At 35.0% G+C, this 26,563-nt stretch overlaps 2 protein-coding genes across 6 annotated transcripts in view; one reads left to right on the forward strand and one right to left on the reverse strand.

Moving 5' to 3' along the window:
* The window catches only part of MESR6 (misexpression suppressor of ras 6), a 254,116-nt gene that overhangs the window by 96,104 nt on the left and 131,449 nt on the right, over positions 1-26,563 (reverse strand). Inside the window, exon 4 of the mRNA XM_089083866.1 lies at positions 14,823-14,938. Within this exon, the coding sequence (XP_088939992.1) occupies positions 14,823-14,938 (116 nt within the window). The remainder of the gene's footprint in view (positions 1-14,822; positions 14,939-26,563) is intronic.
* LOC105426275 (uncharacterized) overlaps positions 16,088-26,563 on the forward strand; it is a 64,216-nt gene continuing 53,740 nt past the window's right edge. For 4 of the 5 annotated variants that reach the window (XM_089083737.1, XM_089083734.1, XM_089083735.1 and 1 more), the window contains exons 1-2: positions 16,088-16,950; positions 17,286-17,324. In XM_089083737.1, the coding sequence (XP_088939863.1) occupies positions 16,617-16,950; positions 17,286-17,324 (373 nt within the window). In that variant the 5' untranslated portion in view covers positions 16,088-16,616. Of the gene's footprint in view, positions 16,951-17,285; positions 17,325-19,152; positions 19,238-26,563 lie in introns of those variants that run through there. The other variant, XR_016141050.1, reaches the window with a different exon arrangement.

Here is a 26,563-nt window from a genome sequence, read left to right on the forward strand (position 1 = left end):
TATGGCGTACATGTACCTTGGCAATACGATGAGATAAAAATGTGCAACGTGTTGTGTAAAATTGGTAAGGTACACTCGAATCCAGAAAAAAATAAATTCCTTGTACGCATATCGATGGTGAGAAATTTATTAAGGTTCTTCGCATAATAATGCCTGCATAACTCTGTTCGAAAAATTACGTGTTATTTAACACAATTTAGGAAAAAAAATATAATTTTATTCTTGAATCTAAAAGCAGCAATTAACATATATTATCATATAAAACTTCCTGGTGGAGCTCGTTACTTCACGACATTTCGCATATTACACATATACATCGCGGCTTTGACAGGTTAACTAGAAACACTCTACACGTTTGAAGTTAATTACACGTATCGGTGTGGCAATATAGCTAGATAATTCTTAACCCGCCGCGATACAGTCGCGCATAATTCATTGCGCGCGTTGCATGCATTGACAAGCGATAGAAAATAGAAGGAGGAACATGCGCGTTTGCGTCGCATCGCAAACAGGACGACCGTGACGACAGCGCGGCAACCACATCAATCGTGAACACACTGCACGCGACTCGGCATCCATTTAAGAATGGTCGCGCAAAATATTTTTCTCGCGCTCGAATGCGTGAACGCACAACTCGTTTGATAGCTCCGCGTTATTAATAGCACGGAGCGGAGCTATATTTTCTGGACCGGTGTGCACGGATTGCCGGTTCTAGGAAGCTAGACGGGTTTTATCTGCAGAAAACTGATGACGATTGCGACTTTAACAAATTAGACGACTTGGTGGAAGATATAGACGCGCCACGCATATATCCGCCGCAATAGAAAGTCCGATTATAAAGCGCGAGACTTCAGACTAGTCGTGACTGATGGCTTCGGATAAGAGACCGTTGATTCCACCCGAGTTCCGCCCGAGTGAGATTATTTGCCGGAGATTACGCCGAAGATAAGAGTAAATATTAAGAATTACGTTACGCATAGAGAAGTGCTTGGTAATAGCTAAGTAATCGGACGATGAGAGAAATCTAGCGCTAAAAATACGCGATAGCCGAATTTCAATATATGTGGTACCATTTCCTGATAAATACGTACATGTAGCAATATATAATGTAATCAGTGAAAAAAAGTTCAATATAAACGAAATTTATTGCTTATGGCTGCCGTCGCTTTTCCTCGTCACACATGTATATGGTACACGTTCGCGTCGTACGATAAGCTTCTCTACGAGAATTTCGTTCGTTTTTATATAAACAGTACAATCGTTGAACGTCTACACTACTCGTCATCGATAATTGTCAAAATTTCATACCGTGAAAATAACTTCTATTTAAAGAATAATTAATTTTGCATTAGGAAAAGGAAATCGAGAGATATTGATGTATCATTTACGTAATAATCAATTTTTTCAAAGTGCAAAGCTAGTAAAAGGAGAGATATCGAACGATAATTAATGTATCGCGACAGATACATGTCGGGATACAATGTGTCCTGAATAAAGAAATTGCTGCCAAGTCTAGACGGTCTAGCTCACGTACCCCCTCGAAATCGTAGACGATGCGCGAGGGGGTGGACGACTGAAAGACGATCCTTGAAGTATTTCACCGAGATTGCAAGAAAAGTAGAGGCGGGTAAGGCCTGGGGAAATCGGAAGAGGAGGAGGAGGAGGAGGAGGAGGAGGAGGGACAGAGACAAGAAGAAAGGCTTGCCAGTTTGTCGGCCGGAGTTATGTGAGCGCAACGACGTAAATACGCGCTTTTGCCGTTCCTTCGATGCAACGAACGCTTGCCGAAGAATGCGGAGTGCGGGCAGGGTGGTTTCGCAGGCAAGCGAGGAGGCCAGATAAAGAGCACCCGAGATCTCCGTACGTAGATACACGCCGGTACGGAGATTCGCGACACAAAGAGACGCGGCGAGATACGCGGGGAATACGGCGGTTAGGAGAATAGTCGTAAACAACTGTCGAACACAATCTCCTAATGCACGCCTCTCTTTTGGCACACGAGAAACACCCTTTCTACTCGAACGATCCCCGTCGACCATCCTTCGCGCAACCACCCCCCGTCCTCCCTTTCTCTCATCGTACATCGCTCGGTAATAGGAAGTTATATCCGCTGGATTCGCGACAACCGGAGGCGCCGAACCTATCACCGTCGCGCTCTCGTGGCTTTTTGCCTGGCTACGAGTAAAAGATCGTCGTCGTAAATGGGAGATCCATCCTCGTGACGTCTGTATTGGAATTCATGGCTGTCTAACTACTGTATCGGTATGTAACTGCACCGTTGAACGAGCTATTTATCTTCGTGAGCTCGAGCCTTCTTTCGAGATTTTTTCGAGTCGACGTATCGTAAAGAAAGAACATTAACTATTTATGGATCGGGATATTTTCTCCTATCACGGCTTTAATCAGACTGAACATTAGGATAATTTGCAGAGAACATTTCAGTAGTAAATTTTATAAATAAAAAGTAATAAAATTTTACATAATTTATTTAATCTTTTGTAATAAAAAAATATAATTATCATGTTATAAATCATTGGACTTTGAATTTTGTAATTAGATATAATTTTGTTGTTTCTCAGCTATTTATAGCTGCAACTATTTATATAATTACTTCATTTTATTTTTAGTCGTGCATAATTAATTTTCTGATATTCATGCAATTTATTAAATATGTTATCTAATTATCAAGTATTTTTTGTTTCGATAATTAATTGTTTCGATGTCATATAGATGGTGTATGTTAATATGCGGGATAAAATAAGGCTCGTATGGTGTATCGCCTTCGCTAAACAAGTGCATAACCATATAAAATATATTAACGATTATATTTTTTTATATCGCATAATAAATTGTTTCTTGCGACATTAGTCTTCCGTTTCATTCGAGTGAGCACTTTAGAATGCAATCGTACCTATTATTTATAAATGGATTTAATTCATCATGATCGGCTTAGGACTAAATTTCATTTTATTTTCAAGCGTACTTGAAACTGTGAACGTCTGGAGATCTAATATTCTCTTCACATTGTAAGTGATATTTATTACGCCGGTAAGAAAAATCTGTTGAATATATATAGAAAATAACAAATATAATAACCTTGCATATAAATTGGATTTATCCTTTTTTGTCAAGTAATTTTAGCAGTTGTAGACACTTATTAGTTGGTAATGTTGAACGTTGTTGTATAAAGCACTACTTTATATTGATCATGAATTCAATATTTCAAACTAACATAATTATTATCATCAGGATATTACGTTAAAGATATTATGTCATTAATAATTACATACATTTAATTTAATAATTTACTTACATTTTAATTTTAAATATTATCAATATATAAACATATACTACAATATCCACTACTACTTTCTTTTTAAAGACGTATTTCTGAAATAATTTTGAGATAAAAATCTAAATATGAAAGTATTGACCATAATATTTTTCAAATTATAAACGATTAAAATACAATGCGCAATAATGAAGATGAAATTAAGTATGATCATATTTGATCATTGTTAGTTTTATGTTTTATATATAAAAGATATGAAATTAGCAATGTAAATTTCAAATTTCAAATATTTCTCTTTTTCCACCTTTATATAATAAATATTTGGAAAAATTAATAAAAATTGATTAGAAATTTCAATAATAAGAAAAAGTAAAGAATTATAATCATAAAAAGAATAAGTATGAAGATAAAGAAGAAGCATAAGAATATCGTGTGAAACTAATTAAAACATTTTATCTTCCTATATGTGAGAGTTGTTTAATAAGCATATTCTATTAAATGATAAGCGAACGTAAAAAGAAAACAGAGAAATATACGGATATGCAAGGACAATCTTGTGTTTTATGATGAGATTTTGAATGGTTTCTGATTAATCGAAACCTGCATTTATACGAATACAAGTTATAGATCACGGATACGTAAATTATGTTGTGATATTGCAAACAAACTGTAATATAGTAATAGCGTTGACCATCAGAAAACTGAGAAAAATTGATGAAACGAAGTGAATAACAAGGCGTTAAACTCTCTCGCGTAATGTCTTTGAATTTCCTGTAACTAATATATATATATATTAATTATGAACGATGTAATATTGCTTCCGCTTGTAGTAATCTCAATACATAAATAATGTAATCGGATAATCGTAAATCTGTTTGTTCGTAAGACTTTGGCTATACTTATAGTATTTATAATGATAAATCTTTAAAGTGTAAATACGGGTTGACTATAGAAAACTAAATAAGATATTCATTAATACTTTAAACATTAAGAGGTTAAAATTATTGGTTATTATTATTGTTTTATTAGATGGAATTATTATATAATTAATTGCTAGATGTAAAAAATACTTAAATTTTAATAAAATTGTTATATTTTTTAATTGTATAGAATATTATATTAAAAATAATTTGAAAATAAGAAAATTAATTAATATCTCGTTTGCCCAATTTTAACGAGCATAAAATTGGCTTGCAAATTAATTTGTTCGAGAAAATGAAATGATATATTGTAGGCTGATGGCAGTACTCTCATCTCAATGTGAATTCCATGGGGAGTTCAATTAATTGAAATGATATCGAGAAATATGTTTCTATCAATAATTAATGCAGTTTTGGTTTTGGCGTATGTAATAGTATATACATTAAACTCATTTATAATCTTGCATGACTGATAATCAGGAAGTATTCACGTGGCAAACGGAATGGATTCAAAGGACTTGAAGGAGAATTAATTGAAGATAAAATGGATGAGTCAAAGAGGCAAGTAGACAAAAGTGGAATCATGATACATGAACAATTTAATATCTATAATTTATCGGATTAAAACGATTTATAATTCGGTGGAAAACTAAGAAATTGAAGGATACCAAACAAGTTTTATAGATCAAAAATGATTTGCATACTGGAGTAACGTAATTTCAGACTCAAATAAAATCTTACATATTTCTGATTATTTTTTTATAGATTTAATTAAAATTCATTATTATACATAAAAAAAATTGAAGAATATTATTTTTTTCTTAATCTAATATTAATAATTTTCTTTTTAACATAACACATATTATCAGAATCAAATTTACAATATAAACGAAATATAAAATAATATCTGTTTTCTTAAAGGCAATTTATTTAATAAAATAATAATCAAATATTTTTGTTAAAGTTATCACAGGATAGAATGTACGAAGTCGTGCAAAAATCTATTATTACAAAATATAAAGATATGATAATTATATTCTTTGTTAGCTCTATTCTAAAAAATAAACTTTTATTTAAATATAAATGTGCGTACTAATTTATAAAAAATTTCCATATTGTTCGCGAACACCGTGTTATCAGACATCGATTGACGTCAATGTCCTTATACACGAAAAGAGAGATAAAAATATTTCTTCTGTTACATCGCGGTGATAACCAATCATCCGGAGTGACTTTGCATAGTACTGATACTGATCCTATCGTGGATCAATTATTATGGTAACATCGGTATGCGCCTGAGTGATCTTACGAGAAGACAAACATGCGTTGGATTGCTCATGCATTTGAAATCCATTCGTTCGTTACTGCACATCTGCCGATCGACTCGATGTAATGTTTTCGATGTAATTTTAATCGAATGATTGTACAGGACGCGCGGCTGGCGGATAAAGGACCGGCGATTATAATCGAATGAAATTGCGCTACGTTTCGATTCTGAGTGTGCAGCCTGTACTTACGCCATTTTCGTATATTAGCGGTAATCGAATCGTTATTTTGCGATGTGATGCAGATGCCGCGATATTCGTGGCTCGTAAGTACAGAATGTAGGGTGTGCATGCACATTCCTCGCATTTTATGGCTATCGTACAAGTCTTGCATTATCGTATTCATTTATTCAAATGTTCGTAGGATAAACATATACCAGATCAAAATGCATGCACTTATAGTAAAATAAGATAATTGATAATAATTTCGATCGTGATAATGCAATAGAGTTACAAGTGTCGATAGTAAATATATAGCAGAATATATTTCTTGAATGTATTCAAGGATATATTTTTAATGCAATGTAAATGCAAATATAAATTTTTTCATTAAATATACATGAGAAATAATAAATTGTTTCTAAAATGTTAATTAGTAACATATATACTGCAACATTTATTAAAAAATATTTTCAAAATACTTTAAAAATATCTTATATTTGACAGTATAATATTATTTAATATTTAGTGTACAATTAAAATAAAATATTAAAAAATATTTGTAAATATATTGGAATAAAAAGATATTTTTTTGTATAATATAATAATTGCAATGATTACAAATGTATTTACAATTATTAAATGTTGTATAATTTAAAAATATTATTTAATATTTTAAATAAAAAACAACATGCATACATATACAAAACATACGTCATGATAATTAATCTGTATGTACATGTCAATTACAAAAATAATACACAGATATGTTCTTGATTTAAAAACAGTTTTCAAAAATATCTTTCATCGCGATATTATAAAACGTGCACCTGTAGCCGATATATTTGATTTACGCATTACGAGCAGAAACTTAATTATTTAAATTAAAAGCTATAGGGAAAGAAATTGGAAATAAACTAAAATGTATTATTAAACCAAAACCTCGTGTAACATGAGATTAATTAAAATGATCAAAATTAATATATTACAATCGTTAAAATTGATAAAACCTTTTCTCAAATTCTTCGTTATATCTGAATCATTTATATTTATTATCATCAATAAAAATCCAATAAGTTAATTGTATACTTTAAATGAGCTATACAAGCTACAATAAATTTTTGAATGCAATAAATACTTCAATTTTATTTTAAATTCAATTTCAAAAGAGATTATAATATATAAATATTGTTATAAGGTTTTCAATCAAGATATTTTATTATTTTACGATCTATATATATATATATATTAACTTATATAACTTAATTGTGCCATAATATTTCGAAATGTTTTGATGACTTATTCTTATTTTAATATATTAAAAAAGTTTGAAAAATTTAATTCATTATCTGTTATTGTTTTGCATCATTTTGATTATTTTGGGAAACATGTATAAAATTGTTAAAAGACAGTTATGTTGAATCTTTCTATTAAGCAGTTAAATATAATTTTTGTTGTACTTTGAAAAAAGTGATTATACTTTATACTTTAAAAGTATGGCAATTAATTTGCAATAATTTTTCTGCAATATTATAAATATATCTCGTTTAGAGTTTCATTTATTTTCTATCGATAATGGCGATGCTATAAACGAATTTTTAGTTTCGCAAGTCATCACAACCATTTTGCTCGCAAGGTATATACTTTAGCGGACTCCTCGAGAAGTTGGAAGGCATTCTTCGGGCGCGTTCTCCATCTGTCGAAGAGGTTGAAATAGCTTGGTATCGTCTTGGTGCATGCGCAACGCATCAAGAAGGATATAACGTGTCGCTCACGCAGTTGCACCGCATGCTAATGCAACCTCTTCTCATTAGAAACTCGTAAAATCCAAGATCCGCGGAGACGTTTCTCCCGTAGCGAGGAAGGAGAAAGGTCCGAGGTACGAATGAGGAGAAGGTAGAAACCAGTTCCCTGGGCGTTACTCCAAGCAAAGAGTACCTTCTTTCCTACATGAAAACCATGCCATGGACAGATGGATAGCAACTCCAGCAACTTGCGTAGCACCTTTCATATCATGTACATGAAAATGCGCACGTGCAGCACGGTTTCCTATTTCGCGATTATTTTTGTAATAAATCATAGAGTTGTTTACTACCCGTGGGCTACTCAGAAAGATTAACGTTGAGATTAACGTTTCGTCTCGGCGAAAGTATATTACATGTTGATCGTATTTGTGCCTGTTTGAGAAATGATGATGTCTAGAATAAAAAACATCGAACAAATTTTCATATATTCTAAAAAATATTTGTCATATAAACGTAAAATTAATCATGTATAAAATTGTATATGTAAAAATTGTAAATGTATAAAATTAAAATTTTGTAAAAAATTAATGCAAAATTTTAATTATACATTAATTATACGTTAATTAATTTTATAAGACGGAATATATGAAAATTTGTTTGATGTTTTTTTTATTTTAGACTCATCATTCTTCTAATAAATAAAAACAGCGATTTTTTTCAAATAATACCCGGTGAAAATAGCTAATACTTTCAAACGAAATCATATAACTAAATACGTTTGCATGATCAAATATGATCCGTGATATTATATTACCCTGTAAGCGATAAACACAGCGTACAAAATGCAAATTTATTGGAAGCTGCTGAAAGCCATCGATCCCTCATTTGGCTGTTGGTGTTACGTCACAAGAAGATAAACTGTGGTATAATGAGACTCGAAGAGGAGAAGGTCAGTTCCTCAAGCGATGTTTACCAACCGCTACTACCTGCACATAATTTCTGACGGCAATTCGATGTCCTTGCCTCTCCTCTTCGATGTTCTGCATCGTAAAAGAAATTAGGTAGGGAATGGAGGGGAGGCAGTAGTAGGCGGCAGGTTCGTTAACCCGTCCTATAGACATCGTTGCAGAAATGCAATTCGCCAGCTGACGATACTGCAACAAACCATGCAACTAACCATGATATAGGGTATACGTGGCAGGAGGATGAAGTGGGATCTCTAATGCGGGAGGGTGGTGCATTAGGTAGAGATAGCTAATGCGAGGGAGAAGTGCAGACACCGCTTTTTAATTTCTAATTATTGCGTAATGACCCTGCACTCTGACCCCCAACACTGCGTGCAGACCTTATGTCTCGATAAAGCGCACGACTAAGACCTTTAGTTATGGGTTGCGATAATTGCCAATTTCCATAGGCTCTCCTTCAATGTTCCGATAGAACTCGCATGCGTCGGTCGTTTCTAATTGGAGGCTACGTTCACAATGGAAGTGTCTGATACACAAAGGACATAACTCTGACAAAAAAATATTGTTCCATCATGCGATACATGTTATTAGACTTTTTAACACAAAACACGAGCAATTTATTTTATTAAGATAATACGGAAATACGTGTCATGAGGGAGAATCTAGATCTTTGTGGAAGGTCAAGAGACTAATTTGCAACGGTTGCAATCAGTTTTCCCGTGTGTTTCTCGTGTTTACAAAAGCTCAATTTTAAAATGACGGTGCGTGAGATCGTTGTGGAAATACCTTTAAGCTTGGTCCATCTGCGCCACGGCACAGATCATAGAGAATGCAGCTCGTGCAGCCAATATCCACTTTGTAATCTGCGCACAGGCGCTTCCTACACCGATGCACGTGGGGAATCGTAGGTAGGCAGGCAGGCAGGCAGGCAGGTAGGCAGGCAGGCAGGCAGGCAGGCAGGTAGGCAGGCAGGTACGCGGTGAGGGTAGATGGATTCCTAGGTGTGCGCATCTGGCCGCGTTGCACATGCGAGCGGTGGTATCTGATTCCCCGACGGAAGTCCCGTTCTTGCTCAATAACGCAGACGATCTGCCGGGAATAATGATTGTTTCACGGGCAACGGATTTGTACACCGTATAACCGAGCCGAGGAACGGAGCGGCGCGGCGGTCCCGCTTTACGAAACATCCCGTTCATGCGCGTTGCCCGCGTATAGCGTTAAAATTAATCTCCCCCTACGAGGAACAGTAACATACGCTCATTTCCTCCGCCTGATGAAAATCGTTTCCATTTAAAGGACGTCGATGCGGGAAAATGGAGCTGATTCTTATCGCACCGGTAACTACGTCGTATCTAATGCTAAGTTTCGGCCGAGGAGTGTGAATAAATTCTGCGAGGTATCTGACGAGGTATCTCGCCACATCACGATCAATGATAAAAAGCGATACTTTTAATTAGGAGTTAAGTGCCGGTCGTATTGCAGGTGGAATCCGTTATGTACGTGTCTTACACCTGTATACCTGGATATTTTCAGTGAGGAGACGTAAGGGAATTACATAATCATATTCCCTGCCAGAATGAAGAGAGATCGAAGGAGAGAGGGGGGGGGGAGGGAGAAAGGGGAGATAAAGGAGAATATGAATGAGAATTAAATAGTGGATAAGGAACGAGAAAACACGCGTATGCATAATTTCAATTATGAGACTCGGCGATATACAAAATTATGCGCATGCGTGTCTTCTCATATATTTTCAACGTATTTCACATGCGGATATTCATACAACAACCAATGACGTACACCATTGAATATTCGTAATGGATATACATTAATTATAATTTTTCTGTAATCGCCTTTTATGCATAAATCGCGTCAGCATTTCCCGTCGCAGATAAAACAACTGCTTCCACCATCGTTTATCGAGATTATAGATATATATTGGTAACTAATGTACATGTCGACATAACGCGCGACAACGTTCGCGCCACGTCGGCACGACGAATAAATTTCACACGATAACTCGATGGTATCTCCGAATGTTAGGAGGAATAACATCGAAATTTGACGCTTATGTATTACGTCAAGGTCAGTTCGTCAAGATCAATTCTCGATCTATAAAAGAATGATCCTGTCGGCAATCACCTGCTCCATGTGCGCGGTCATACGTGACGACAGGTATTGCACCTGTAATACACCTGCATCCGATCGCCCCATTAGGAAGAAATTTATCGCTCCGCCCCGATTATCGAAAATTTATCTATATATTAGACCGGAATTGTAATGTAAGATTTATTATCAATATAAATCGGACGATATATATCATTTGTTTAATTATATTTTTGCATACGTGATATGATTATACTGTTCGTTGATATCAACGATTAATCTTTATATTAATGTGACTATTATTAGACTGCAATTAACAACCTGCCGTTTTAATAATAATCATTTTAAAGAGAGGATAGAGATGTTACAAACGCAGAAATATATTGTATATATCTATAATCTATAATGTTTATCTATAATGTATATCTATAATCTCGATAAATGGTATATTGTTCAGAAAAGAAAAGGATAGAATAAGTATAGAATAAGAGCAGTGGCAAAATAATATCAGGCAAAATTCTCATGAACTGATTCATCAATTATCAATCATTACGTGTATCGTGGATAAGTAGGATTTACGGTGACAACGGTAATTCATCAGTGGCTAAAGATAGAAAAAGTAGACAGGAAATGAGGGCGAGTTCGTACTTTGAGTTTTATTTAATTGTTATTTACACCAGACGATCACGCGATCATGGGAGACGCCATTTAACGACGATAAGTACAAGTCTTGGGGGAGATCGTAGGCAGAGAATGTAAGGGTGTACGACGATTTAGAGGACTAATTCGCGACAATTATCACCGCATTGAATTATGGCGTCAAGTCACGCGGGGACTACTTCCACATTCATCGTCCCGTCTGATATTAAAATGCACGTATGAAAAAGAAAGAGTTCTACTTTTTTCACAGTCACGAAAGTAGATAATACGAACTGATTAATATACGCTTTGCGCGATTGTGATAAATAAAACGAGTACATTCTCTAAATAAAATAAAATATCAATCTTACCCACTTTCCAAACTGTAGTACAAATTATGAAAAAATTTCATACAGCGTGTATAAATTAAATTTTCATTAACATCTCTTGTCGACGACATTACGTATAGTTAATTCTATAATTTATTTTCAACAAATTCCTTGCTTTATTCGCTTCAAACATGTTTCTTTTTTTTTTAAACTTGTCTTTACTATTTATCAACAAATCTTGTACGATACATGAGGAAGCTTACGTAAAAGAGACCAAGGCGTCCATAAAGTCGTGCGCGTGAGCATCCTATCAGTACGGAAATATCGACTTTATAACATATAGCCGTTCAACCCGTTAAAAGAACATCGTCATGCGCTTCGGCGGGCTAAATTCGAGACGGTCCGTACATTATGGAGATATGCGTTTATATTATATCTATGTGTGTGTGTGTGTGTGTGTGTGCGCGCGCGCGCGCGCGCGCGCGCGGTGTGTGTGTGTGTGTGTGTGTGTGTGTGTGTGTGTGTGTGTGTGTGTGTGTGTGTGTGTGTGTGTGTGTGTGTGTGTGTGTGTGTGTGTGTGTGTGTGTGTGTGTGTGTGGGCGCACACGCCGCACGTTCGACACGCCATGCGTATGCACCTTGCGCTTGGGGCCTCTCTCCCGCGCATCGTCAGACGGAATGCCGGAAGTTTCGATACTTCTATCCAGCAGCGTAAAAGCCACGACTACACCGAGCAATCCGCCATGCAATAAAATTGGCGACAAGCCGTGAATTCGTGACACGACGCTCATAAAGGGATTTATGCGCACGTTCGAGAGAAACGAGTTGACGTGGCTGACGTCGAAAAATGTTATCGACGACGAGGGCATGTGCGCACACATACGTTTAAATTGCATGACTCTGTGAATAATTTTTGTTGCGTATTATTTATGCCGCAAAACTCGATGCGATTAAAATCACTTGGATAAAGATATTTTCGTTTACGAATAAATTTACGCAATATATCGCATACATTTAAATTGAATGTCGTTGTTGTGGTATTTAATTAAAAATTTGTAGAGTATGTAAGTAAGATATCACAGGAATTATACTTAGGATTCCTTTAAAAAACTTTATTACGAAGAAAAAAATTAAGCACGTATTATTGTGTTCTTCTATTAGCACTCACAAATTAATAAAATTATAATATTTACAATAAAATTAATAATATATGCAATGATTTGCAAAACTCTTTGCATAAATGCACTTATACTAAATCACGTTATAAGTTCCAGCTTGACAGCTTTATAACTCTATTGTTCTTATCGCAAAATCTTGCAGGTCATAATCGGTGCTATGTCAGTAAAGACATTCCAGACGGTATATACAGTCGCATATGTATTTGTACTTACAACTTTCGCATGACAGAAATATAATCAAATGAGATTAAGTCGATATACTTAAGCAAGATTTCTACTGTCGCAACTCATAATAAATAGAGAATATAAATTAGTGCTTTATTAGTTTAGAAGAAATTATTTAAAGCAATAAAATCTTGATAATAAAAACCTTTATTCCAAACATCTTAAAGAATATATTAATTTTTATTATTATTTTAAAAAATGTCAATATTTAATCGATCAAATCGTTCAAATCGATATTTAAAATTTATATTAGTATGATTCATCACTCAAATTATTTTAAACGTAAAAAACAAAATAAATTTTAAATTATAACTTTTACAATTTTCTCTTAAAATTTCTTGAAAATATTACATTATCATCTTAAATTATTAATTATAAAATAATTGTTATATTCATATATTTTAATTGAACATACGTATATTAAAACTTAGTAATCTATTTTTTTCAAAACATTTTATTTAGTTTATATTATTATATAATTTCGTACAGATGTTATCAGAATTTCAAGTTGAAAGAATTAGATCTTCTTTAAAATTTCTGTACAGCTATATTACGAAATAGAGAATATGAGACAGCGAAATATTAGAATTAGCATGACGAATCAAGAACGATGATATGATTTGGGTCGCGATTTTTAAAGACTTTTTAACCGTCAACAGTTTAGTTATCAATAATCTACCTTTGATGTAAGTGTCATGCATGTTTATAAATACACTTTTAATCCTCAGATAATCAATCGCATTTTGCGCATAATAGTTATTATACCGTCGGAAATAGGTTTACGATATCTTTCCCGAGAGACGGGCCTGACTAATCGCGATATACGAGTGAAATTAATTGATATTAATTGATCATAACAGGTGGTAACGTTATGACGGTTAGCGATCTTGAATCTAATTTGCCACTTACATAATTCTCAAATACTATTAGAAATAATTTCTATTTAATGCTTTTTTAAATCAAGTGGACCGTCACTGGTTAATGGAGTTTTAAGTCTAAAAATATTATCATTTTATTTCTGATTTATTTTACTCTTTATGTTCCTTTTCAATATTAATATTCATGAATCTTCCCGTCTGCAGTATGAAATTAATTATTATGATTATTGCAGATTATTTTTCTAAGTATTCAGATGGATATAGTATTAAGTTTCGTTATAAATTTAAAACATTAAAAGATGGAAAAGAAGCAATAATAATATCAAAAAGACAGAGGCAAAAAGGATCTTAGCTCAATCTTATAGCAGATTGTTCAAACGCTCGGATCGTTTTGTCGCGAAACTTGCAGTAGATCCGGTATCGAAGGAGAAAGGATTGATCCAGGATGCGTTGAAGATGGAGAGGCGCAAAGATTCTGGTACAAAGTAAAGACGACAAAGAAATTGCATTGCCATGCTAAATCTCGGTCGTCGATACAACGGCGTAATCAATCTTCAATTGGTACGATTGATTCTTTCCTTTCTACGTCGTTGATGTCTTGATCCCGGATAACCACGTCGGTTTTTACGAAACTACACGCATAAATATCATCGCGATAAAAAATATAAATGCGGTCTAAATATAATATAAATGTTATAAAATTCTGCAATTTCTATTCAACAAAACTATATTTTGATAACAAGTGTTAATTTTTATAAATCATATATAGTTTATTGTGCAAAATATAGGATTGCTCTTAAATTAAAATTGGTATAATTAAATTTTACTCATATTAAAAAACAAATTGCTTCTATTTTACTATGTTTTTCCCATTATGTATAACTTTCCCCACATATAATTATATTCATTATGTTACTATCTAATTTTGATATATATAATGTATAAATATATATAACATTCATTTTTTTTAAAGAAAAAGTATAATAATTAATATGTATTAATATAATTAATAGATTTTTGTATATTTAATATTTTATATATATAAAAAGTATCATGCAACTCACCGTGATGTCTTCGGACCTTCGTAATTATTCAGAGAACGATTAAATTCTAAATGCTTAAAAAGATCGTCCAATTCGGAGAGTTGTCGATTTCTCTCTATCATCGATTCTTTTAAAGTCTGAAACATAAAATTACAGTAAACTTGTAAAAAGATATTACTAAATATTATACAGTGTATTAATTTTTACATAAATTTAAAGATTCATTTAAATTCTATATCTGTATATACTTTTTTCTTTTTTCTAGTAACTTGTTCATCCAATACGCTTCTATGGGGAAATATTTTTCATTTTTCAATAAGAATAATAGAGAATATTTAAAGTACCTTTAATGTTTTTTATATTAAACAAATTAGGAATATTTTATCATAATTTACGCAACATCATAATTTACATGTTTGCTAATATTGTATATATTAGAAACATAATATTTGTTTATAAAAATTGTTAAAAAGATTTAACATACTATCTCTCAAATTATTACAAGATATTGACTACAATCGAAAAAATATTCAAATAATTTTTATTTCTCGGAATTTGGGAATGACCGCGTGGAATCACAAAAGATTGACAAAAAGGATACCACGCAATTCCGTTTAGAAAGAGAATTGCGTCGTTCAACCTTAATCGCACCAATCTTGTTCTCTACCGTACATAGTATGGAATAAAACTAAAAGAATAGAGAAAGAAAGACCAGAGAGAACGAGAGATGGGACGAGAGAAGGAGGGTCGAGCAGCGCGGGTAAGCGAAAAAAAAAAATCAGGACCACCATTCCTCCTCGAAAATAAAATCGGTTTTCCGATAACTGGTTATTTACTCGCACAAGTGGCTCGCTGACTGGGCGAGCACGTCGGAAGCGGTTTTCGCGTGTAATATTATCGAGTTATCGGTAGGATAGGAGAGCATTGATCGTCGAGGATAGAAGCCGGGGGAAATGGACGAACGCGAAGAAAAAGACCGAAAGAGGGTGTCCGGGCGGAGGGGGGGGGGGGCGGAGGGGGTGGATCGGTGAATAGTGTAGCACGAGGAGAGAGATGCTGGGAGACGAACGTGCATTGCACGAGCACAATATATCCGCGTGATTACAATATGTCGGGGCTCGAGAGACCAATATCAACCTGAAGTCGGCTCAGCCAATGCTGATAATCCCCATTGTTGATGCCTCCACTCGACTGCCTCTCGCGAACAGATACATCTTGTTTCAAATTTTCGAATGGTTCATCCGGCATGGCGAATACGCCCACAGAAGATGCTCGTGTGGTAGAAAATTCCTTCTGGAATATCTCCGCGATTTCGACATGAATTTGAACATTACAGAAACTTGAGGAAAGCTTTCTCGGTTTTAGACGTCCCGAGGAATATACGAGAAAATTTTAATGAGGAAATCTATCTTTTCCGCTTTTGACCTCAGAGGATCTTCGTGAGATTTCTAGAGATACCTCCGAATAAAATTTTTGCCTTGACTAACGATAAAAGGCATACCGATTTAATTCAATTCAGTGTTATTAATTGCCAATTTCAATTTTAGAAAGCTTTTTTTTCTCTATATTAAGAACCAAAAAACGTTTTTCTACATATTTATAATGTCAAAAAGTACAACGATACAAATTACTCTATTAAAAAATAAAAAAACATCGCATATTTATAAATTATTCAGTTTTTCTATCATATAGCTATACCATTTTATTTTTCAATATATATATATATATATATATTCTCTGATTAATCATCGTATCGGCGGTTTTGGCTTCAAGATAAATGGAAAATTCCACTCATTGCTCGTTCAGTGATCCATTATGGACCAACGATTTCTGCGCTTGTGTACGCGTCGGGATCGCGTTAAAAGAGAGGTCGGAATGGCGGATATGTACACGGCGAAAGAAACGAAACCTGTCCTCGTCGTTTATGCTCGGCGTCGGCAGGCTAGGCCGCCTTTCACACATCCCACACGAAAGACGATGACGACGGCTGCGGCGGTGGCGGTGGTGGCGGCGGCGATGATGGTGGTGGTGGTGATGGTGGCGGTGGCGGCAGACGAACCTCAGTCTCTTTCAAAACAATTACGCATTCTTCTATGCCCGTTCTCCCACGTCATCTCCTATCGTCTTGTCGCAATATTGCCGCATAGTGGTGCGTTTTGCCTATGACCGCTTTCTATTGATAAATAACAGCGGATCACGGCGATTTACTTGGAGAATTAACATAAAGAAAGTGTTGCTATATGTTCCCATTTGTCGCGAGCTGATTTATCGTCCTCGAGCCGACGGTTGCCATATTTGTAAGACTCATTCGGAATACCGGCGCGACAGTTTCTTTATAGGAAACCGTTTCTTTATAGGAAATTCGTCTACTTCAGTTGTTACATATAATATATAACGTATCGAATTTTTTATAAATGTATTATGTTGTAGTTTATACATAGACTGTTGACTGTTGACATTAATTATACTTTTTTATAATTTCAGACAGGAAGAATTCACCTCATCCATCTTATATGACGAATCGTAAGTTTTATGTACAATGCATGCTCTTACAGAATTGCAATTAAGTAGGCAATATTATAATTATATAATATGTGTAATATACACACATAATATTATATAATAACAATAATTATACATTAGTTATGTTATAATTACAAAAAAATTAATAAAGCAATCGCTAATATCGCACTCAGCGTAAACTAATAAATATAAATTATTAAGATTTATATTTATATATATATATATATATATATATATATATATATATATATATACATCATATAATCTTTTATAAGAAAATTATTTTATTTAAAAAAACTAAATAATAGATTAGCAGAAGACACTAATGGCAAGTGGCTTATGTATCAAGATTATATTCTGTCAATTTTCCATTGCGCCAGTCTCCTAGCAATTCCATCATATATCCTATTCCTAGAAGCCATCACGATTTACAATCCCTCTACTCTCATCTTTGTACACAGAAGAGTGATAAATTTCCGATCTCGGTCTTTTATAGAAAATATTTCACATTTCGATAAAAGGAATGAACGATATAGCTTGAACACTTTTAACATATTTCTTAGATTAGAGACATTAAAAAAAGTTCGATATAATTTGCGACATATTTGATATGATAAGGAAATAAACGGTGGGAAATGACTTAAAAAAATATTCGATTTATAAGGAAGAATTGCAAACGTATAATTTTCTAGATTTTAATAATTACATTTGTCAATATAAAACACAATATTAAAGTAATAATTATAACAGATTATCCACTGTGCATAATATTTATCAATAGATATACTTAATGAGAAGATCTCCCGAAAAAGATTGCTTGCTCCAAGAATCGCTTAACTAACCAGGTAACCGCTTAATTAACCGGTAACAGCAGCTAGTGTTAATGAGTGACATTAATGCAAATAGTCATTAAACGTGCGCGTGTGCAGTTGAGCTACAGCTAATCCTCATTATTTATATCACAGCAAAGCTGCCTTACGCAGTTCGTGATATCACTCGATAAATTATATACTTTACGCACCTCTTCATGGTATTTACGCACTTCTTCGTCGATTCAAAAAGAAACTTTGCCGATAGGCATAAAAAGGATTATATCCTTGACAGAGGACTGCGGGCTTTCGGCGAAATTATTTTTATCCTGAGCTCATTTTAGTGAATATTCTTGAGTATTCGCGTCATAGTAAGGGGTTTATCTTACCTGAAAACATGCTTGCTGTTTGGAAAGTATGAGAATATTTATTGAAGCTTGTATGTTATCGGGATCATTTCCAAAGTTTAATATGTAAGAATATGTAACAGTTTCGTTTTATCGACAATTACAAAGAGAACTATAAGAATAATTTTTAATTAAAAGATCACGCGCATCTAATTTTACTACGATTATATAAAGTTAATTATTGTTAAAAATAATATTGTTATTATCTCTTTTCCTTAAAGTATATGAAACGAAGCAAAATATATATTATATTAATTTCAAGATATTGATATATATTTATCTCTTTATTATATTAATCTATAAGATTATTTACTATAGCTTTCTCGATAAGTGAAATAAAATATATTAAAATTTTCAGAAGGGAGTTTGTGAGATTACTTTATTAATCGTACAACAACATTCTCACGCTCTATCGTATCATCATTCGTAAATTTTTAATGTCCCACCGATTTTATCCGCACTATTCGAGTATCGTTTAAATTTTACAGCAAGGTAATACTCGCCTGCCTGAGTTGCAGTGGAAACTGCCTGAGATTTCTTGAATAATACTACGTATTCGTATTTCTGTCGGCCGTGTGCAGCTCGTCTGCAGTATGCACGTAGGCGCCAAAGTGGATGCGCGCATAAATTCGCTCGCGGTACGTTAAAAGATGTGAAGTGATTTCGAGCGTGCGGCGCATAACAGGGCGAGAAAAAGGTACGCGCCTTCGAGTTACGTTCGAGTAAGCGCGCGTGAGGCGGCCTCCGTATGTATATATATATATATATATATATATATATATATATATATATATATATATATTGTAAAATATACTTACGCAAATATTGAAACTCCACGCCTCGTTTTCCACTCACGACGTCGCACCGGTTACGCACCGGCGGGACGTTAACAACGAGTTGTTATCGATAATAATAAGCGAGCCCGATAAACTACACGTTTGCTATAACTCGAATGTTGACTATTGTCCGGCTGGACGTTTTATCTTCGTGTTCCACGCACGCCATGTACATAGATACACGTTGGACAAATTACGGCCTGCCGGACGTCCGCGAATGTGACACGAAGAAATTGGTGGGATTACACGTTTACTTTCACTAAGCAGATGGCTGTTTTCAAAAGTATACCCGCGTCCCTAGTAATTGCCGAGTTGACGGTCCGCTGCGCAACGAAAACAGCGGTTCGTCTAAATCTTGGGCTGTGCCCATTGTTGAGTTAGCAATAATTATAGTTTACGGAAACGTAACAACCCCGTGGTTACAGGGGACGTAAAGTAATTACCGCGATTCGCTGTTATGATTTTCGTGGAGAATACCTCGAATATCATCCTTCGAGTGGCAGTCATATCCGACTTCCGTTCGTACTTGGTGTTAATGTACCAAGTAAAATTTATAAATTTTTGCACTATTTTCAATTATATTTAGTACAAAGTTGCCTTCCATCCTTCCACTTTAATCCTGAAGAAATTGAAATTAATAGCACACAATTGGAATTGAATACAATATTTTTAACAAATGAGATATATTTTCGACTGTTTTGCAAAATATAAAATTAAATAAGGTGCATATAAGCTCTTAAAATATCGCGTTGTTATTAACTCTAATTGGTTTATTCTGATGATTTGCCACACATATAGAAAATAATATTATAATTTAATATATTATATAATATATAATTTTGTATTATATATATATTCGTTTAAAAGTCTAGACTTCTATTAGAATCTTTCTTATTTCAGAATAATTACTCAATAATTGAGTATTGCATATTGCAATATAAAATTCTAAATTCTCCGAGCCGAAATCTATCTCCGATAGTAACGTATCAGGGTGGCTTTAAAGACTGAGTGAGATTGATGGGTCATTTTCAATAATTATTGTCGATCGCAGTGTGACGTGGGGATTCCCAATCATGAATATCACCTTCCATCGATCGTATTGGCCATTAGCATAATCACATTATCTGAGTGCATTCCAGACGCGTGTAGGTCGATCACGAGTGAGATATATAGGCGGGTTGGAATTTCGTCTTATGGCATCGAGCGAGGGGGATGCAGAAGTGAAACACAGGAAGAACGTGATTATTTCTAATCCGTTTTCCCACTCTCGCCGTCCCGCAAGAAAACTTCTTGTATTATAAATTATACGCGAACAGCCATGTAAAGGATTAATATGCTAATGTAGCGTTCATTAATTATCACATGTTGCATCCGTATCATTAAGCCGTCTGAGTGCCGTCTTACGCGCAATTGCCTTGAAAATGCAGATGGACTTTTTTTTCTTTAAATCCTTTAGTGCATGAGGCATTATGCGGAGTCTTTTAATTATATGACGCGGACTTGCGATCGACCCCATTGACACAAAAATAACAAATGATGAGGATTTAATAATAATTTACGTCGCTATCCAATTAGTTACTTCGTAGCTATATTCTAAATGTAAATGTAAATTACGCAGCGAAAACGCGTACAAGTATTCGTCGTCGCGCATATACGCGAAACTTTTATCTAATTCTCAACAAACCGTTATTAAGGCAGACGATAAAGAGCGACCAATTATAGGAGAGAACCCCGGGTTATGCGCAACAATTATGTTCGCCCATAAACGCGATTGGACGCTCGTCCAATCCTCGGGCACTAAGAAATTAGGCAAGGCTCTCGCGGAGAAAGTCGGCGTTTAACAAGGTCTTTGAAAATCGCGCACGGATAAAGGTTAACCGCGCCGTCGGTGGGGGGAGGATAAAGCGGGGAAAGGATCGTTACAGCTCATTAGCCTTATCGCCCTGTCCATCGTTTAACCTCGCGCCTTTACGCCGCGGCTCTACGGCAAAACGGCGCGGCGCGGCGCGGCGCGTCCGCGCTCTCGCGGATATCGGAATTTTAATAGAACATCAATTTAACGACATCGACGATTTCGTGACGGCGCCGGATCACATCGACGATGACACGATGATGAAAAAAAAAAAAAAAACCGATACTCCTCGACGTAACAGGCAAACAGATACACACATACACACATACACGACACATATATAAATGTGCACGCTCGCTTTCGTGTGATGTAAGACAATAAATTCCGCAAACGAGGCCCGTGCTTGATCGAAAGGTCGCAGCGAGACGGAACAGCCGCGGGTATTCTCCGCGTGATTTATGCACCTACGAAAGATCGTGAAGATCGTCGTGACTGATTCGAGAGACAAGTGGAATAAATGCCGGGATACCGGGATCAAGTTCCACGGAAATCTGTATCGACGTTTCCACGTCGCGGACGTTTCCCCTCTCTTTCTGATCGCGTCTCCTCCATCATCCCCGTCTCTTTTCGCGTTCGTATATTCCGTCGGTCACGGCACGGGGAAAGATTAGTTGCGATCAAACGTTCATTGTTATTTTAATATCGTATAATCCGTATCTACATCTACATCTTTCCTATATTAAAAAAATTAAATAAATACTGAATAATAAAGATGAGAAATGAATCGTCATCAAAAAAAATTTAACGAGTAGAAAATTTTGTAGAATAAGATGCGAGTAATATCTTCACCATACTTACATCACGTATTTTATAACAAAGACCAATATAATTTCGATGAATTCAGAGTTTTTTCAATGATATATAGACACATAGACATGATCTGTATATTTGTCCGCGACGATGGAAACGTGACAATTGAAACGCAAGATATATTTTTCCGTATTTGTAGTATGGAAAATTGAATTTAACAATGTTATATCGAATTCAATCGTGTGATTTTAGCATAACCACCGGCGATACTGTGAAACTTTGATGTGTGATTTTCCAAATGTTTAATTTTCCGATTCTGTGCGAAATTAACTGCAAACGCAAGATTGCATACAAACAGTTCTATTTATCGCGTGAAAAGAAAAAAAAATATCATCAATTTATTCGATGAGAGTAACGGTGAGGCAACGTTTTTCCGGGTACGAAAATTACGATAGGCTGTGTGCATTATCTTTCGAGATATTACGAAGGTACATGATACCGCACTTATTTTCCAATAGTCTTAAAACTTACTCATCGACATAAGTGTTTACGCAGCTCTCAGGAGTTAACGATTCTTCCTTGTCTCTCCCTATCTTTCGAGTAGATATTAGTCAAATTCACTCGAGGCACCGCACACACTCTCGAATATCGTTAGGTAAATCTATTTTCGCTCGACGTGGGTGTCGCGATATCCCGGCACGTTTCCACGTGGGTTTCAGTTAAGTAACCATCGTCTCTCATGCAATTGTCACGATTATTTGACTCTAGTCCAGTACGACAGTCATTTTCAAACGAAAGCTATTTTCTCCCATTGCGCTTGGCATAATATTTGTATATCGCAATCTACTGGTCAGATCACTCCTTCGCACGACTCCCACTACTTCTCGTATACCATAAACTCGTTTCGTTCGTTTCTCTTTAATATAACGCTCCGTGCTCCGGCAAAAGCAGACGGCGCTACGATGACGCAAAAATTGCGAAATATATTTGTGCAATCTCTACTATTGCGCGAATATTGGCCCCTATTTACGAGTCAATGCGTATAAGCGTCTACGAGAATGGGCAATGCATTTGGTCTCTAAGAAACACATTTCTCTTATCACAAAAAGTATCTCCTCCTAAGAAACCTCACTCTTGAAAAGACGCTTACCGCTCTCTAATATCAATCCAAAAATATAAGCTATTCCATTATTCTACATTTCGTATATTTTTTTTTTTTTTCAAATGGATAAGAGATAATTGAGAGATTAATATAATATATTGATTGATATATATATATATATATATATATATATATATATATATATATATATTGTTTAATTTAGACGTGTAATGTATCGATCCATCTCTTTCAATTAGCAGAAATGTCAAGTATCGTCGACACTTATTACTCCTTTCGAAATAAAAACATGTGAAAACATCGCAATACTCTCCGAAACCTCCCTTTACGTCAGATATTCACAGATTACAGTTTAGAATGTTACGTGCATATGCACACACACACAAACTAAGAAGCGGCCGGGTAATGCCGCTCCCACGGACTCGCGGGACGAAGATGAAAGAAGAGCGCTGATACCGTGCGCAAGGAGAGGCAATCATCTCTCGCGAAGGACTGCAGGAAGAGAGCCTTGGCGTGTAGCCTCAAGATGCAGCTACAGCCGGATGATTCGATTTGATGGCATTAATCAGCGACGAGCTGGCGCGGATTAAAGTCGCGCCTCCGAGCGGTATAACGTTTCAATTTACCGCACGAGCATTCGGAGGGCTACGCGGGTCGAACGGCTAATACCGTCGACCATCTATAATTCAGTCACCTTTATTTGTATTCGCGAGTTCGACGCGAATAGCGCCGGTGTCGTCGTTTGTTACCTGAATTCTAAAAGCGCCGCGCGGATTATTAAGTCCGAGTCGAAATAGTCTTACGGTTTTTCAGTCTCTAATAGTCCCTTTCTAAATGAAAGATGGATATAACGGTTAATGATTGCGGATATTAAAGAAAGAAAGAAAGAAAGAGAAAGAAAAGAAGGAAATAGAAATTGGATAGTACGTTTAACGTAATCCTGTACGAATGTAAGAGTAACGTGCGTATTTGGCTTCATTTTAAAAAATGTATATAGAAACTGGGTTAGTTTAAACTATTTTTAGAGCAAAACATTAAAGAGAGAGAGAGAGAGAGAGAGAGAGAGAGAGAGAGAGAGAGAGAAGAGAAATCGATTTTTCTAATGAATTTCGGAATTAATAATTATTAAATTTTATTGATAGTTTATCATGAATATTTCGTTACGATAAGAATCTTGAAGAAAAGAAAAATTATTATTTGATTTTAGGTAAAAATGAAATCCGGAAGACGGATTTTTTTCAATCGTTTTATGAATATTATCGTTTTCCTCATGATTGCATAACATTTGCTGGAATTTCGCTTGTATGACAAATTGTACCGATATAGCACGATATAGTTTTATTTTAAACAATCATTTCTATTTAAATCTTTGATGTTTGATATCCATCCAGTTCGGAGCAGCAGAACGGATTAAGAGTGATCGATAAGAGTATTATGAAATGGATCATTCTCGTAGAAACGGTTGTGTCCTATCGATCGATGTCGGAGTGCTCAAATGTATTCCATTCGTCGTTTTATATGCTTCATTACGGTGGACATTGCAAGCAATCACACGTGTGATATGTAGGATAGTAAATTGTGAACCGGCTCTTGCTTCACTAATACTAATGCGAAGTTTCACATCGGTGATGCGGAAATTACAATCTTTTCTGATGCATTTTATGTAATTACTAATGAGCAATTAGTGACCTCGCCAATACGATATGTGTAAATGAAAATTGTGCAATCATCGTTACGTTTGGCTATTACGTCACAAACCGCTGACTTCACTCTCCTTGTTATCTCAATGATCAATGCAATTTTGTTCCTGTCAATAGGAGAACGAATTATCGACTTTCATAATAAAAATAGCAAATTTCTTATAAGTTAATAATTTATCAAAAAAAATAAAAAAGGTAATCTACCTTTTTATATTTGACGTTTACTATATATAAAGTATCTTGAACTAAAAGTTTGGACAGAGTAGAAAACTTTGATGTAATGAACTAAATACTTTTCCGTACAATCTCAGGAGTATAGCGTCGATCTCAAAATAATTCTTGTAATGCGAGGAATGTAAAACTTCAAGTTCCGTTTTATTGACTTTCTTCGCAGAACTTTCCAATTTAAACGTGCGACAGGTTGTTCATGCAGCTGCTAAAGGTGTTAATTAACTTCTTTTGTTCCTCGAAGTTTCTTATTAACACCTCGATCGTTCCTTGACGACGCTTGATAGAATCGTTACTCATCAAAATTTGGGCGCAGCTGTGGTGCATCGGTAGTCCCTTCCCCTTTCCCCTTCTTCGTACGTAAATTCATTCAACGATCCATCGATTCATCGATGTCGCGTAATCGCGTTGTACAATGCGAGCAGCGAGAATGAATAAAAGAAGCCGCGTGTTTAACGCACGCGAAACTTTCTATTACGCGGTCTACCGATCCACCTTCGTCGTGCGCGTCGAGCAAAATGAAGAAAACGTACAAGAACTTTTCCTGGCGAAACTTGAACCTTGAGAATCCCCTCTCCCCCCCCCCCCCCCGACGACATCCGTCTTCTGATCTTCAAGAACGCGGTTAATACCCGGATAATCTGTGCGCTTGTTCTTATAACGAGTCAGACGAGTCGGGAAGTCACGAGAGATTATTCAAATTAAAGGCAACGAACCATTCGTACAGCCTTCTAAAAAAATTTCGATCAATTCTATGATAAAGATGACAGGGTTTTGATTTATTTATTGTCATGTAGTATATGTAGTACAAGCAACGATATATATCCAAGTATATACGGCTTTAAGCTATACTTAAAATATAAAAAAAAATTAGTTTAATTTTAATAAAACAAGAGCATAGCATTTTAATTACAACTACGAAAGATATAATTATTGATAGTTTCCTTCCAACGATTAAAAGTAAATAAAATGGAAAAATGTATACGTACATCCCTTTATAAAAATATTATATCTTTTTATGATATATGCATATTTTCGATTTTTATAATTGTTTCATAATTAGTTCGTGGCTAATAAATGACATACATATTTACGATTTACGAGTATGAGGATCAGAGTATAAACTATCGATTCTAAAGATCGAGTTAACTCATTCATTGTAATTATAACCTGTCGGCTAAACTGGTATCCTTTAAGTACTTGCTTTTTCTTGCACTCGGTAATTCTCTCTTCTTAATTACGTATTTAACGTCACATTTTAACAAGTTAAAAAGAAATTTAAGATAAATAAATCGATAGATAGATGAAGATAAGTTATTTGCTTTTTACATGTGGCTTTTACATGTTTCTTCTATTTTATGTAACTTTAACAATAGTAATATTATCTGTTTAAACATAAACAGTGCATATTTACATTTAAATAGACATGCCAATAAAATCTGTGTAACGACAAAAAAATACAAGTCAAATAATGACT

This window comes from Pogonomyrmex barbatus, unplaced genomic scaffold, assembly GCF_055798465.1.
Source record: "Pogonomyrmex barbatus isolate J1 unplaced genomic scaffold, ASM5579846v1 scaffold8, whole genome shotgun sequence".
Taxonomy (NCBI): Eukaryota; Metazoa; Arthropoda; class Insecta; order Hymenoptera; family Formicidae; genus Pogonomyrmex; species Pogonomyrmex barbatus.